The sequence below is a fragment of the Tasmannia lanceolata genome, unplaced genomic scaffold (genome assembly GCF_043159265.1).
Source record: "Tasmannia lanceolata isolate RefF3 unplaced genomic scaffold, GAP_Taslan_0.1 ptg000012l, whole genome shotgun sequence".
NCBI lineage: Eukaryota > Viridiplantae > Streptophyta > Magnoliopsida > Canellales > Winteraceae > Tasmannia > Tasmannia lanceolata.
In genome coordinates, this window is record NW_027518689.1 from 37,576,210 (window position 1) to 37,591,841 (window position 15,632).

Sequence of the window (15,632 nt, forward strand, 5' to 3'; positions counted from 1 at the left end):
CCCATATGGGGGTATTTTGATCATTTTTTATGTCGTAAGGGTGTTTTAGTCATTTTCCATGACTCAGGGTATTTGGTCATTTTCACCCGGTATAGGTGTATTCCGGTCATTTTGCATGATCCGGGGGTATTCTAGTCATTTTACCTAATATGGCATATTTTTATCATTTTTATCTCATAAGGGTATTTAAAGTCATTTTAGTCATTTTTCGTAAGCCATAGGTCATTTTTACTTGATATAGGGGTATTTCGATAATTTTTCATGATCTTGGGGTATTGAAGTCATTTTACCCTATATGAGGTTATTTTGATCATTTTTATATCATAAGGGTATTTTAGTCATTTTGCACGACTCGGGGGTATTTTGTCATTTTTACCTGGTATAGGGGTATTTCTAGTCATTTTACCTAATATGATTTATTTTTATCTCATGATGGTATTTTTAGTCATTTTTATGAACTATGGGTCATTTTCACTTAATCTAAGGGTATTTTAGTAATTTTTCATGATATTGGGGTATTCTAGTCATTTTACCCTGTACGAGGTTATTTTGATCATTTTTATGTCATTAGGGTATTTTAGTCATTTTGCACAACTCGAGGGTATTTTGTCATTTTTACCTAGTATAGGAGTATTTTGGTCATTTTGCCTGACTCGAGGTTTTTTAGTCATTTTACCAAATACGATGTATTTTGATTAGTTTTTAATGTCACGTGGGTATTTAAGTCATTTAACACTTTTTTGGTGTATTTTGGTCATTTTAATCCCTTAGAGGTCAGATTTAGATTTATAAATAACCTCTCGCAGAAAGGATTTATAAATCCAAAAAATTACACTAACATAAGGAATTTGTAAATCTTGTCAGATCCAAATCCAGATGTCATAAAGGCTTGCCAAATTTAATCCAAATTCACCTCCAAATCCAAATCCAAATCCAAGGGGTATCCAAACGTGCCTTAGGTGCTTTTAAAAATTTCGAATTTAAGTTTCCAGCTCGATCCTCATCCGCTTCTATTAAAATATTAAGAAAATTTGTTGCGTTTGTTGAGTTTTTATACTTTAATATTATTTTAATTTTATTTCTTTTACCGTGCTATACTACTCTTTCCGACCTTCCCCCTGTCTTTTGTCAATCTAAGTGTTTTTTCTTCATTTTGATATCTTTAGAGCCCTTTTCTGGACACACACAGTTTGGTTTTTCTGATGGGGGAATTGGTCGGCCCTAGATTATACTGCTGTTCAAATTGCCGAAACCATGTTTCACTTCATGATGACGTCATTTCCAAAGCTTTTCAGGTCAATCTCCTAACTAATTATTTCTCAATTGATTCTTACTTTCCTATTTTTTGGGCTATGTTTTTGAGAGATTTTTGGGTCAAGATCCTTTTTTTTTTTTTTTTTTTTTTTTTAATCTCAGATTTTTTTGTTTTCCTTACTTTAGAGGAAAATAATATGATCATGACTAGTTTAGAGGGATATCATCATAAATTCATAGTCGCTCTAAATAAAAATTAAATATGGTTGGCTCAAGTTCTGTTGTTTCATGAGTAAAATAAACTAGGAATTTTAAGAAATAATTTTTTCCTTCTAAACTTTTCCAAAAGAATTCCTGAAATCCAATCAGAGCCTTTTGGTAATATGTTGAATCATCTTCTTGGAATTTGATAATGCTTGCTACCTAATATTTTGATTCGTCTTTGTTTTATTATATGGTTTTTTGATGGATGAAATGATGAATTTATAGAATCTGTCGACGAAGAACAGAAAAAGAAAAACAAAGTGTAATTTAAGAAACTAACTGTTCTTGAAATTGAAGATAGTTTGGGCTATGAAGTTCGAAAGCTGCCAATCAGAAGTTCTCTAGGTTTTTTTACTTTTAGCTGTTTCATACTCTACTATACATTTATAAACAGGTTACACTCAAAGTGGTCATGGAGTCAAATTCAAAAAAATTGATCTGTATTCGTATATGATTTATGTATATATTTTTTTGAATGCCATTTATGTATATTTTTCTTTGATCGTATATCTTTGATCGTATATCATTTTTTTAGATGCTTTCGTTTTGTCGAGAATCACCATTCACATTCCAACCATTCTCTAAAACTTTTCTAGGGGAGAGATGGTCGAGCCTTTCTGTTTTCCCATGCAATGAACATAGTTATGGGGTCCAAAGAAGACAGGCAACTCGTCACTGGATTGCACACGGTTGCTGATGTTCAATGCTGTGATTGTCGCGAGGTGTTGGGTTGGAAGTATTTAAGAGCTTATGAGGAAACTCAAAAGTACAAAGAAGGAAAGTTCATACTTGAGAAGTCAAAGATTGTCAAAGAAAACTGGTAGCACCATTGATTTAGTGTCGGCAATCCTTCGGTTCCTAAGAATGGACTGTTCCTTAGTGATCTAAGCATATGTTGTTACATCCATATGTCCATCATGTACATAAATCCCAATCAATTGGAAATAGATTCAGTTGTTTCTGATTGTGCATTCTTGCTGCCATGGCATGTCTGGAATCTGTGTATTGGAGACTATTGATTTCTTTGTGAATAAATTTGTGGGTGGTGGTCAACTGGTCATGTGCTTGGCATTGCCAATTTCTTGCAGGATAGAAATTGCAAATTGAAGCTCTGGTGTGTTTATGCATATAAAACACGAGTTCATTGCCAATAATACTAATATCCACTTGTCTAATACATTAACTCTTCTGTGTGAAGTGTTAAATAGAGTTGCAAATATGGTTACAGATTCAAGAAGTGATTTCAGAAAGATGGGATGGTGTGGGCAGTGAGAAACATACATTTCTAAGAAACTTTTTATCTCTTCAACTGAAATAAATATCGACTTCTTTGATTGTAGGATAGCTCCATTGTGAGCCTTGGCGACGGTAAGGTTGCTCCATTGTGATCTGGTGGTCATGGGTTTGAGTCACGGAAACAGCCTCTCTGCAAAGCAGGAGTAGGGCTGCGTACATCTAGCCCTCCCCAGACCTCGCAATGGCAGGAGCCTCGTGCACCGGGCTGTCCTTTTTTTTTATTTTTTATCGTAGGATAGCTGGCAGAACAATAGCAATGATGACCAGCTGTATGACAATAGATTTAATCAAAGGTCTATTGCATGGTTGATTCAGATAATTGACAACTAACTTAGGAAAAAGGAAATGAGGGGACCCAAATATGCAAGTAATTGAATGTAATACAATTTCTAGGATTTTTAAGGATTGTAGAAAGCCATATTCTACTACCTGAATATTGCAAGTCATGGTTATAAGATAAATTGTGTGTCTGTTTTTTTCCTGAAAATCTTGTCTTGCTTAAATGCACAAACTTCAGCTTCTGCACTATAATGGTTATCCTTTTGACACTGCAAAGGTTGGGAAGTTAACATTCATAGATAAAGAGTGAACAATGACACACACCCCCCCCCCCCCCCCCCCATCTTTGGTTGGGATATTGGCAGACATGAGAATTGCATGTTCCCAATGCACATTATTATAATCGAGGGAAGAGGAATAATCTCTCTGACTTTTCCAGTCAGTAGTGTTGTGCCTAGTTTGTAAAAATGGGGTGGCGAGTTACTAATGTGGCATTTTGCCTGAAAATTTTGTGCCACAGAGGAGTGAGGTTACTCCAATTCAATTATTGGTTCCCTTGCACACAGTTTATAAGATTTGGAAGGTCATTGTAAGTTCCTTTTATGGACAAGGTCCATTGTTTTCTCCCATTACTTATTTATTTGATGAAGAATACTTCCATTTCTGTTAAAAATTGTATGTGACGGTAATAATGATTGCGAGTAAATAACCTGGTTTGTGGCTTGATTCTCAGTGGAATTAGGAGAAAAGTACTTTACACTCATTAATCTGCTTATTCCCAACCTGTTTATGATTTGTGGCAGGAGCTGCAAACCTGGTAATTATATGGGAAACAAATACATGTAAGGCAAGCTTAATATTTTCTCAGGCTTGTAGAAGTCCTAGACACATTTATGAGTTTTTTTACATGTACAATTTCCCTTTTGAACCTTTCTGTGGTTCCATACTTCCAATTGAAGGGAGATGCCTCTTCATAGAACAACGTTCCTGTTATGCCTACTAACCTGGTGGACATTTATAGTCTTCGCAGAATGATCTTGCGGATCGGTTGGCTAAGTCCAGGGCTTTGAGGGACTCAGTTTATTCTGGGCCCCCTCTCCCTGTTGATGTGAACATGTAGTCTTTCTATTTATTAATATAGTCATCTGTTATAAAAAAAAAATCTTTCTGCAGAATGCATTTGATGGTTTTTTTGCCAGGAAATCAAACTGGTTAGCTCATATTGGCTTCTCTCTTGTTCTCACTGACTACATAATTCCATGTTAGGTTATTGGTTATGTAACACCCTTTTATTTATTTTATTTAGCAATGATTGTCCTATGATGCACTTCCTTCTGTCTGGGTGTCCTTGTCCTCTGGTTTACTTTACATGTAGAAGGCGCTTTTCAATTATTGCTCTTTCAAACAGCAATATAGTATTGAGTTTGCATTGTTCTATTCACTTGTATCAACTGCATGGCAGTGCTCTATTGAAGTTCCAAGTGTGGTGCTGAATCCTCCTTTAATTGTATTCATCCCAAAGCATTAAATGCATTTAAGGGTTTTTTGTAATTTGTTTTCCCGGAAAAGGGGACACCAGGTGGTTGTTTCCATAACCCATTGCCATTTTTACCCTCCAATATTCACCATACAACCCATCTTAGCAACCATGATCCCTGAAATAGTGTATATTTTGATCTTTCATGAGCGCCTGTAATTCAATGCTGCTTTTGGAAGCATATGTGTTGCTCTTTTGGTCTTTTTTTATGTCTATAAAATGTACATGGTTTACATCATGTGCACACCTTTTGGGTTGCTAATGGTTGCTTCCTTTTATATTTGCTGCTTGACCGGTGTTTTAAAATGTGGATGGGGGACTGAAATGTGGCTAAAGTAAATTAAATCCTAGTCGACTCTGCGTGGTGCGGCCTAGTACTCAGTTGACACTTTGACCATCTATCTCTATTGCAACCTGTTATGCAATTGTCATTTCTTTGTGGTTGCAGCTTGAATGACATATTAGGGGTCGCCAAAATGCGGACAAGGTAATCGACCTGCACGATGATGCAGGGGGGTTTTGAAACTATGGTCTTGATCATCTGTCACTATTGCAACCTGTTATGCAAATGTTCATTTCTTTGTGGTTGCAGGTTGAATGGCATATTAGGGGTCGCTGAATCTTTTCACTAGTGTTAATTCCTTGGGAAGTTTGAGGGTTTACTTATTTTTCTTTGTAAGTTTGCATTTGCAGGCATATGACGTATGTGCTTCGACTCTTGAGTCTTGACATGGAAATTTTCCCGGTGTTTGCATCCCTTGGTAGTCATCTGTGGTTCTGAGAGTAAGTTTGTTGTCGATTCCTTTACTTGCCTTTGGATTTGAAGTGGAAGACATCCATTTCTTGCAATGAGAGCCTTTTCTTTTTTGCCTCTACTCTTACCTCTGCAACCATGTGCCCTTGTGCCTAGCCTTTTCTAATCTCTTGTACTGATGTTTCCACAACCTTTACCTGGGTGAATGATCTCAAAAATGAATTTGACAATTTGAAATGAATTCCCTTAATAAACCAGGGTGGTTGATCTTGATATTCCCCGATGACGACAACAAGAGCTGAACAAGCCTGACGTTGTCAAAAAAAAAAAAAAAAAAAAACAGTTCTTGTAATTTTTAGTATAGTTATCAGGAGCTTCCTATTCATGTGAAGAAGCTCGCTTTGAAAGCTAAGTTCTTCCAGCATCGCAAATTTATGTGAAGCATATGTTTTTATACTAGTCCCACATGTTTCCTTTAATTAAGAGTTCACTTCCTATTTTCGTTATTATTTTTCCTTCCGGAGTGTTTTCTCCTTTTGATAATGCCGAAGTAGAGTAGTATATCTAAAAAAAAGAGTGTATATATAAACTATAAAAACTATGTGGAATTTTCTTATTATAGAAGAACATGTGTGTATGTTCGAAATCACTCCTTGAGTCCCTTATGTTTGATTTTAATATTTTGGGGAATGATATTTTCCCCGCTCTGACGGATAAAATCACCACCCCCCCGGCCCGCCCTCCCCTCTTTAGCGTTTTGCCTTAAGTTTTTAAGGCAAAGAAAAACGTTAAAGGGGTGAATTTATTCTCAAGTAGTGAACCATTCTCACAGAAACCGTTAAAAGGGGGGGGGGGAAGGGGGATTTCATTTCGCTATTCTTTTGTAATTGTAAAATGGCAGACTAATGGGAATTTACTATTTATGACACCTTTTTCATCATGCTTGATCAATGGTCTAGAATCATGTAATGAGGATGGGACCAAGGCCATTTGAGATGGCGATTGAACCATTCACCCGTACACGTGGCAGTGGGTTCATGCCTTGCCCGATCATTTTCCTTTACAAACAATGGGATGATCTTCAAATATTTTTCCAAAGAGAATATATGAGTTGGACCGATTACCCGTTCACTTTTGTTTTGGATTTTGAGAATTGATTTTGAGTCCAAAATTGATTAGGTTGATTAGGGACTCCAATTTAACATATTTTTTAACCGCAATAATCAGTTTTGGACTCAAAATCGATCACTAGGGTCACGTGAGATTTTAAATGGGCTATTCAACCAAATGAATGATTGGGATTGATCGAAGGTGGGCCCACCAATTTGCAATACGCCAATACATGTTCTTAAGGCCCTGACGGCCTTACCTTACCGAAATATAGACATACGTTGGCTTTGGCACTCCCAAAAGAAAAGAAGGGTCTGGGTTTTGCTGCAAGGTTTTTGAAGGAGAGGGTTTTGGTGGGGAATTGGAGGGGGATGGAGTTCTGCCCGTTCTGCGGCAACATGTTATTGATAGAAAAAGCCCAGATGGGGCGCCGATCCAGGCTCTTCTGCCCTACCTGTCCATACGTCTCCCAAATCCACAACGAGGTACCAAACCCCCCCCTCTCTCTCTATCTCTCTACATATAATATGTCTTTCTCATTCCCTGAAATTTAACAAAAAAAATGACAGAGAACCCATCTTCTTTATTTCCAGATCAGTAGAAAGAAATTTCTGGTAAAGAAAGAGGATGACGCAGTTTTCAGCGGAGAAGAAGCTAAGAAAAACGCCTCCAAAACGGAAGGTGCGTCTATTGTCACTTTCCTTCTTTATTTCCCTTTGCTGCTCTTCTTTTTTGAAATGGGACTTGAATTGATATCCTTACGTTATGATTGTGGTCTGATTAATTGATCTTGAATTGGGTTATTGAGTTTTTTTTTTTTTCTGATTCTCATCTTTTTTATGTGGGTTTGAATTTGCAAGATTTATAGAATTGGAAGAAGTATATATATTTGATGGAAGATTTTGCAAACATTATTGTTGAACTTGAAACATGTAAAACTACAGAAACATAATGAAGATTTGTTATCGTAGGTTCATTGTTTACTTGTCCTAGCAAATGTGATCTCATGACCAAACTATTTTTTTATTTGGTGTGCACGTAAAGTCCTAAACTGGCCATTTCCTTGTCCTAGCAAATGTGATCCCATGACCATGGAAGTGAATGATTGTTCTCCCACCCGCTCTTAATTGATGAAGACCTCAATTACCTAAAGGGTGTGTTTGGATCACTGGAATCCAGAATCGGTATAGATATCAGATTCCAATCCAATTCCAATTCCCTCTGTAAACGGATAACGATTCCAATTCTAGTGTCTGCGTAAGCATGAGAATTTTTCTAAGGAATCAATCGTGATTTCGATTCTAATGTTTGGTACGGTTCAGATCAACATCGGAATGGAATCAATTTTTCAATGAATATTTCAATCAATAATGCTCTTTTTTTTTTAACTAAAATGTTAAACCATATTTAATGCAAAGACATTGACACCCTGCGGTCAATTTGGAAACATCTTCTTTATTCATACATTCCTTGCTTCAATAATGGCACTCCTCTCTACATTTTAGTCGCATAATCACACTCTCTTGGTTTAATAACGGCACTCCTCTCTTCATTTTTAGCCTTTCACATCCATTATTAATTTGGGTGGGTCCTACCTTTGATATATTATATTTAGAAGACTACAAGGCTCGGATGATCTAAACATAGCCACAAATGGATGGTTGTAGTAAAAATCCAGCAGCTAGTCAATGGACTAGCTACAGATGGATGGTTGTGATGAACAAATTCTAGCAGACATCAACATTCTATGTGCATTATTTAGAGATAAGACCGAAACTGACACAAAGACTCTGTACTGTAGAGAGATAGACCCCGCTCTTTGTTTCGTCCAGAGAGAGAGAGAGAGAGAGAGAGAGAGAGAGAGGAACGCATTTATCGATTTGACCCTCCTCAAATCACCGACACTATTGAACAAGCTCGAAGGTCTCTACACTTTTCCTCCGCCCCTTCTATTCGAGATTTCTGGCAGCCACAACCTGTGAAACAAGCAATTACTCCAGAGAGAGAGAGAGAGAGAGAGAGAGAGAGAGAGAGAGAGAGAGAGAGAGAGAGAGAGAGAGAGAGAGAGAGGTTGCTTGGTGTTGATTTGCAATATAGCAGGATTAAAGACGAGGGATTGATGTCGAGAGAGGAAGACACGAAAGAGGGATGTTTAGGCAGGAAACAAGGAAGCTAATATCGAGAGAGATTTCATGCTTTTTTTTTCTCTATGATTCCGGGAATCATAATACCACCCCTTACGGCGGGTATCAAAATGCGCCCAAAACTCCCGTGTTATTTCCGCCAGGAGTCAAGCCACGTTTCCCATTCCATTTATTAAGCCAAACCAAATGACGGAATTGCCCAAAGCTGTATCAGATACCGATACCGATTTCTGATTCTGGTGATCCAAACGCACCAAAAAGATGTATGCCAGAATGCCGCCTAGAGGATTTCATGAGAAATCATAAGTTTAGTTTCTCTACTCATTGGAGTGCGAATGTGATGTCGGATTCTTTAGCAAGAGTTGGGAGTGATATGTGATTCACTAGAAAAAGGCATTATAGCTACTTTTTCTGTATAACAGGATTATAAGCGAAACGCTCCCCTACCGATGCATTTTTACATCCCACAGCTTCAGCGGATCGCTTAGCCCCATTCATCTTCGGTGTAAGAGCGCTTGATCGCTTAGCCCCATTCATCTTCGGTGTTCGAGATTTCTGGCAGCCACAACCTGTGAAACAAGCAATTACTCCAGAGAGAGAGAGAGAGAGAGAGAGAGAGAGAGAGAGAGAGAGAGAGAGAGAGAGAGAGAGAGAGAGAGAGAGAGAGAGAGAGAGAGAAACCCCTATCTGGGTTTCGACCAGAAGCGGAGGGAGATCGAAAAAACCCTATTTGGGTTTCTACCAGAAGCGGGGAGAGAGAGAGAGAGAGAGAGAGAGAGAGAGAGAGAGAGAGAGGTTGCTTGGTGTTGATTTGCAATATAGCAGGATTAAAGACGAGGGATTGATGTCGAGAGAGGAAGACACGAAAGAGGGATGTTTAGGCAGGAAACAAGGAAGCTAATATCGAGAGAGATTTCATGCTTTTTTTTTTCTCTATGATTCCGGGAATCGTAATACCACCCCTTACGGCGGGTATCAAAATGCGCCCAAAACTCCCGTGTTATTTCCGCCAGGAGTCAAGCCACGTTTCCCATTCCATTTATTAAGCCAAACCAAATGACGGAATTGACCAAAGCTGTATCAGATACCGATACCGATTTCTGATTCTGGTGATCCAAACGCACCAAAAAGATGTATGCCAGAATGCCGCCTAGAGGATTTCATGAGAAATCATAAGTTTAGTTTCTCTACTCATTGGAGTGCGAATGTGATGTCGGATTCTTTAGCAAGAGTTGGGAGTGATATGTGATTCACTAGAAAAAGGCATTATAGCTACTTTTTCTGTATAACAGGATTATAAGCGAAACGCTCCCCTACCGATGCATTTTTACATCCCACAGCTTCAGCGGATCGCTTAGCCCCATTCATCTTCGGTGTAAGAGCGCTTGATCGCTTAGCCCCATTCATCTTCGGTGTTCGAGATTTCTGGCAGCCACAACCTGTGAAACAAGCAATTACTCCAGAGAGAGAGAGAGAGAGAGAGAGAGAGAGAGAGAGAGAGAGAGAGAGAGAGAGAGAGAGAGAGAGAGAAACCCCTATCTGGGTTTCGACCAGAAGCGGAGGGAGATCGAAAAAACCCTATTTGGGTTTCTACCAGAAGCGGGGAGAGAGAGAGAGAGAGAGAGAGAGAGAGAGAGAGAGAGAGAGAGAGGTTGCTTGGTGTTGATTTGCAATATAGCAGGATTAAAGACGAGGGATTGATGTCGAGAGAGGAAGACACGAAAGAGGGATGTTTAGGCAGGAAACAAGGAAGCTAATATCGAGAGAGATTTCATGCTTTTTTTTTTCTCTATGATTCCGGGAATCGTAATACCACCCCTTACGGCGGGTATCAAAATGCGCCCAAAACTCCCGTGTTATTTCCGCCAGGAGTCAAGCCACGTTTCCCATTCCATTTATTAAGCCAAACCAAATGACGGAATTGACCAAAGCTGTATCAGATACCGATACCGATTTCTGATTCTGGTGATCCAAACGCACCAAAAAGATGTATGCCAGAATGCCGCCTAGAGGATTTCATGAGAAATCATAAGTTTAGTTTCTCTACTCATTGGAGTGCGAATGTGATGTCGGATTCTTTAGCAAGAGTTGGGAGTGATATGTGATTCACTAGAAAAAGGCATTATAGCTACTTTTTCTGTATAACAGGATTATAAGCGAAACGCTCCCCTACCGATGCATTTTTACATCCCACAGCTTCAGCGGATCGCTTAGCCCCATTCATCTTCGGTGTAAGAGCGCTTGATCAGTGAGCTATTATGCACTCTTTCAAGGGTGGCTTCATGTACCAAATATTTCCATATTGATACACCAGATAGTTTTGTTCCACCAATGCAATGGAGAACAAATGTGAGAAAGGGACTTTCATTCCAGTCTCCTCGTCTAGATAATATTTTTCCTTGTTCACTAATAAATCGACTAATTAAACTCATATTTCTATAATCAATTCGATCCCCCGATCCAATTGGAGGCAAACGCCTACGAAAAGATCGCTTGGATTTATGAGCTAGAGCTCACAAACACAGGGGGCCCACATTGTTTCGATTATCCAAAGCATTCATTTGATAGGCCCTCGTATAGATAAGGTGTGCCCAAAAAATCAGCTTCATAGGATCATCCTAACCCTTTCATTTATGGAGGTTAAAAATGGGCGGATTTATAGAGGTTTATACCCGTCCATTTAACCTCCACAAATGAAAGGGTTAGGATGATCCTATGAAGCTGATTTTTTGGGACATCCTATCTATTTGAGGACCTATCGAATATATAGGAAAAGCGTTTGTGAGCTAGAGCTCATATAAGCTTATATGAGCTAGAGATCACAAACACAGGGGCCCACATTGTTTGAATGATCCAAAGCATTCATTCGATAGGCCCTCATATAGATAGGGTGTTCCCAAAAAAGCAGCTTCATAGGATCATCCTAACCCTTTCATGTGTGGAGGTTAAAAATGGGCAGATTTATGGAGGTTTATACCCGTCTACAGACCTCTGATACCAATATAAGGATCTTAACCATTTCTCCCCAAAGTCCGGACTGATGGGGAAGGACATGGATTCCTTATAAGGGAACATTACGTATCATCTGGCCCCTCATATTCAAGTAGATGCATAACCTCCATTCAGTGTCATTCTCTCACCGGTAGAGGTCCGGTGATGTCTAGTGTGTAGCCTTGTTATTGTTCATGATGCATTTTCTTTTTTCCCCTTTCTGAATGATTTCTTGATGCATTTTCTCATATGACAGTATTCACCTGATCGACTCTTGTATCTGTTATTGTATCCTCAATTTTCTCTTCTATGCTTGTTTGACCTCATTTGTGTTTTTTTTTTTTTTTTAAAAAAAGTAACGGATTTTATTTCATAGATTAGGGCACCATACAAAAAGGGACAAGGTGTCCCCATTACAGAAGTTATACAAGCCCATATTAGAGGCTAGGAAAGAAGAGATAGAGACTATACTCCTACAGGACCCCCAAGATGTCAGAGCAGATTACATTTGTTGATGGGAGACCAACACCTTTTGGTAAACAATCCGCCAGAGTGTTAGCAGATCTTCTCCGATGCACTATCTGGGGGTGTAAGATGCGAATCAGGCCACAGATCTCGTCGAGAATGTGATAGAGCTGCCACGGCCCACCTCAGCTGTTTGACGCCCCTCCAATGACATTGGATGAGTCCTCCTCCACAATCCAGGGCCCGATATTGTGCGCTCCAAACCATTTGAGCCCAAAAAGTAAGCCCCTCGCCTCAAACCCAGCCCTACCCGGGTTTCCAAACGAGCTCCCATTAAAATCAAGTTTGAACCAGCCCTCCGTTGGTGCAATCCACTGCGGTGAGATGTGATCCCACACTCTCCTTTCTGAAACCACAGTCGTCCAATTTCTAAGATTAGCCCCAGTGGAGTACGGTAGAGATCCCGTCACTCTAGACCAAGAAATGATAGATATCCTTGTATCAAAGACAATATGGTTCCGGTGCCTTTCCTTACCAATGAAGATTCGGTTGTTCCTCTCATTCTAGATGTGCCAAATGATGGCATATGGGATGGACGCCCACATGGACTGCCCCAATCGGCCATGGAGAACACCACACCAATTAAAAATGACCTTAGTGATACTCCTTGGGTGACCCACGTCATGCCAAAGAAACGGAAATGCCCATCCAGATTCTATGGGAATAAGGGCAATGTAGAAATAGGTGCTCCGATGTCTCTTCTGCCACACGACATAGGACACACCGCATATCAAGTCTTAAGAGCGTTTCTTTAGGCGCTCGCAAGTGTTGGTGCATCGGTGCGAGGCATTCCATGCAAAAGCCAAGATGCGCAGTGGAATGGACATGCGCAATATACGAGCACAACGAGATGCAGTCCCACAATCATTATTCAGCTTGAGGAAAAAGGACTGGACTGAGAAAAACCCCCTTGTGGATCTGGAGTCCACAGATACTGGTTGACCTCATGAAACGACAAATAGCATGAGGCTCAGGAGTGAAGTAAGTTCGCAAGATTAGTTATTTCCTCATCCATAAGGTTCCGCTGCAGTCTAATATCCCAAACCATATTCCCAAAACCCTCGCCTCTCACCATGTAGTCAGCCACGCATGCATCCGGGTTGGATGCCAAATGGAATAGATCCGGAAATGTCTCACATGGGCAAGAATCCCCCAACTTTCTAAAAGATCATTCACCATTTGTCGAAGTTCTTTCAAAAAAAAATTTGTCGAAGCCCTTGATTAGATTGACGGAGTTCAGCCATAAACCCATCCAAAAACGCACATTGTCCCCCCGACCCACCCGAAATCTAACCAGAGGCAGAAATTGAGTGCGAACAGAGCATATAGACTTCCATGCCCCCGAGCCCTTGCCGTGTGGCGGATCCCGACACATCCAATCTCCCCATCCATGGCCGTACTTTCCACCAATGATGCTTCGCCATAATGCACTCTTCTCAGACCCGAATCTCCATAATCACTTGCCCAAGAGCGATTTATTACCCAGTCTTAGCTTATTTATTACCCAGTCTTAGCTTCCCGATACCGAGCTCGCCATTCTTTTTGGATTTGCAAACATTGCTCCACTTTAACAAGTGTTTGAGGTTTTTTCCTTCCTCTAAACCTTCCCATAGAAAATCCCTTTGTATCCGCTCAATATGCTTTGCAACAACTACCGGAATTTTGTAAAGAGACATAAAATAAACGGGCATATTTGATTGCGCGGCCTTGATAAGAGTGATTCTTCCACCAAATGATAAGTATTTATTCTTCCATGATGCCGGTTTCCTTTCTACTCGTTCAATGACCGGGTCCCATTGTGCTTTTGTTGGGATCCCAAACCCCAGTGGGAGTCCGAGGTAAGTAATAGGGAACTTGGTCGCCATACACCCCAAGGAATCAGCATAGGCAATGACCGAGTGGTCATCAAGATTTATCCCTACAATCGCACTTTTGTAGAGATTAATCTTCAGGCCATTCGTTATCTCAAACCACCTAAACAGACGCCTTAAGTTAGTCACTTGTGTCTCACCTTCTTTTAAGAAGCCTAGCGTATCATCAGCAAACTGTAGGTGAGATACGGGTGTGGAGTTACAAGAAACCTTGAGCCCAGTGAGATACCTTTTTGTTCCGCTTTGTTGCGCAAGATACTTAAAGCTTAAACCACCATTATGAATAGGTAGGGCGAGAGAGGGTCGCCTTGGCGGAATCCCCGAGAAGAACCAAAAAAGCCATCTGGGGGATCCATTGATAAGTATAGAGAAAGAAGCGGAGGAGATACAAGCGTGCATCCACCCTCGCTATTTAGTACCAAATCCCATCCTATCTATAATGTAATCCAGTACATTCCAATCGACATGGTCGTATGCCTTCTCCATATTTCAATTATACCGCTCTCGCCTTCACGTTTTAGAGAGTCAAGGATCTCATTTGCAATAAGAATCCCATCAAGTATTGCCTTTCAATGTCACTATTAAAATTTGTTACGGGCTCAATTTCATCTACCAAATAAAATTTAAATAGAGAATGCAAAGTTTATTGACAGGCAGCAAAGCATATTTTCGTAGTAATTGTATTTGTGCATCTCCTCTTGTGCAGCAAGCTGCCCAAAATGCAACTTCGGGGAGGCTTATTTCTTCCAGATGCAAACCAGGTCGGCAGATGAACCCATGTCGACATTTTACAAGTGCTGTAGCTGCGAACACAAGTGGAAAGAAGACTGATGTGTTATTCGCACTACATTTACAAATGTAAGTCTACGCAGATTGATGACGAAGAAGATGAAGGAATTGTGTTGCTTACATTATTTTAAAAAAAATAAAAATTATTCCTTTGGGGATTGATCCTCAAATCCTATTTTAGGTGCTTGGATCTTAAGGCCATTCAGATACAGACTATCCAGGATCCAACAAAAATTTATCTGATTGATGAAAAATATGTGGGAGTAATAGATCTGTTACCTTAAGTCATGTTTGGCTAGGTTGAAACAAATTTTATGTAAAGCTCTTAGGGCATGTTTGGCAACCATGAAAAAAAATTCATGCAATATTTGTTTTCCTGTGTTAGCCACTTATCACTTTGTTTCAGCCTAAAGTTTCATGCAATATTTTGGCACTTATCACTTTGTTCATCTCCTTGTCTTATTCAAAACAGGGCCCTGCAATGTGATGGTATTTTTATAGCCTTCAACCTGATGTCTAAAAAAATGACCTAATAATTCTGTAACTTGGTCTATCTACAGTGGGGCTCACTAAATGCGTGCCTACAGCGAGGCCCACTGAATGGGTGCCCAGTATAAGTATTCGTAAAAAAATTAGAGGGGTCTAGTGGTCCACTGCACTACAAAATGATAATCCTTGCCCATGTAAGTTTTCTTTCTTTCCTAATTATAAGAGAAGAGGCAGTTTCACCTCCATTGCCGCCTAGAAGTCACTCTTTCGTGAAGGTCCGAGATTAATCTCAGTAAAAGGCATGTTTTTTAATCTCTGGCTGTTTTTTG

At 39.8% G+C, this 15,632-nt stretch overlaps 2 protein-coding genes across 2 annotated transcripts; both read left to right on the forward strand.

The window, feature by feature from the left end:
* Positions 1-941: 941 nt before the first annotated feature.
* LOC143888095 (protein yippee-like At4g27745) lies at positions 942-2,596 on the forward strand. Its single transcript, XM_077392389.1, has 3 exons — positions 942-959; positions 1,167-1,295; positions 2,115-2,596. The coding sequence occupies exons 2-3, from the start codon at positions 1,203-1,205 to the stop codon at positions 2,340-2,342; spliced, it is 321 nt and encodes a 106-aa protein (XP_077248504.1). The 5' UTR covers positions 942-959; positions 1,167-1,202; the 3' UTR covers positions 2,343-2,596.
* A 4,072-nt stretch (positions 2,597-6,668) lies between these two features.
* LOC143888094 (DNA-directed RNA polymerase, subunit M, archaeal) lies at positions 6,669-15,249 on the forward strand. Its single transcript, XM_077392388.1, has 3 exons — positions 6,669-6,979; positions 7,088-7,175; positions 14,732-15,249. Exons 1-3 carry the CDS (start codon positions 6,866-6,868, stop codon positions 14,854-14,856), a joined length of 327 nt encoding a protein of 108 aa, XP_077248503.1. The 5' UTR covers positions 6,669-6,865; the 3' UTR covers positions 14,857-15,249.
* Positions 15,250-15,632: the final 383 nt, after the last annotated feature.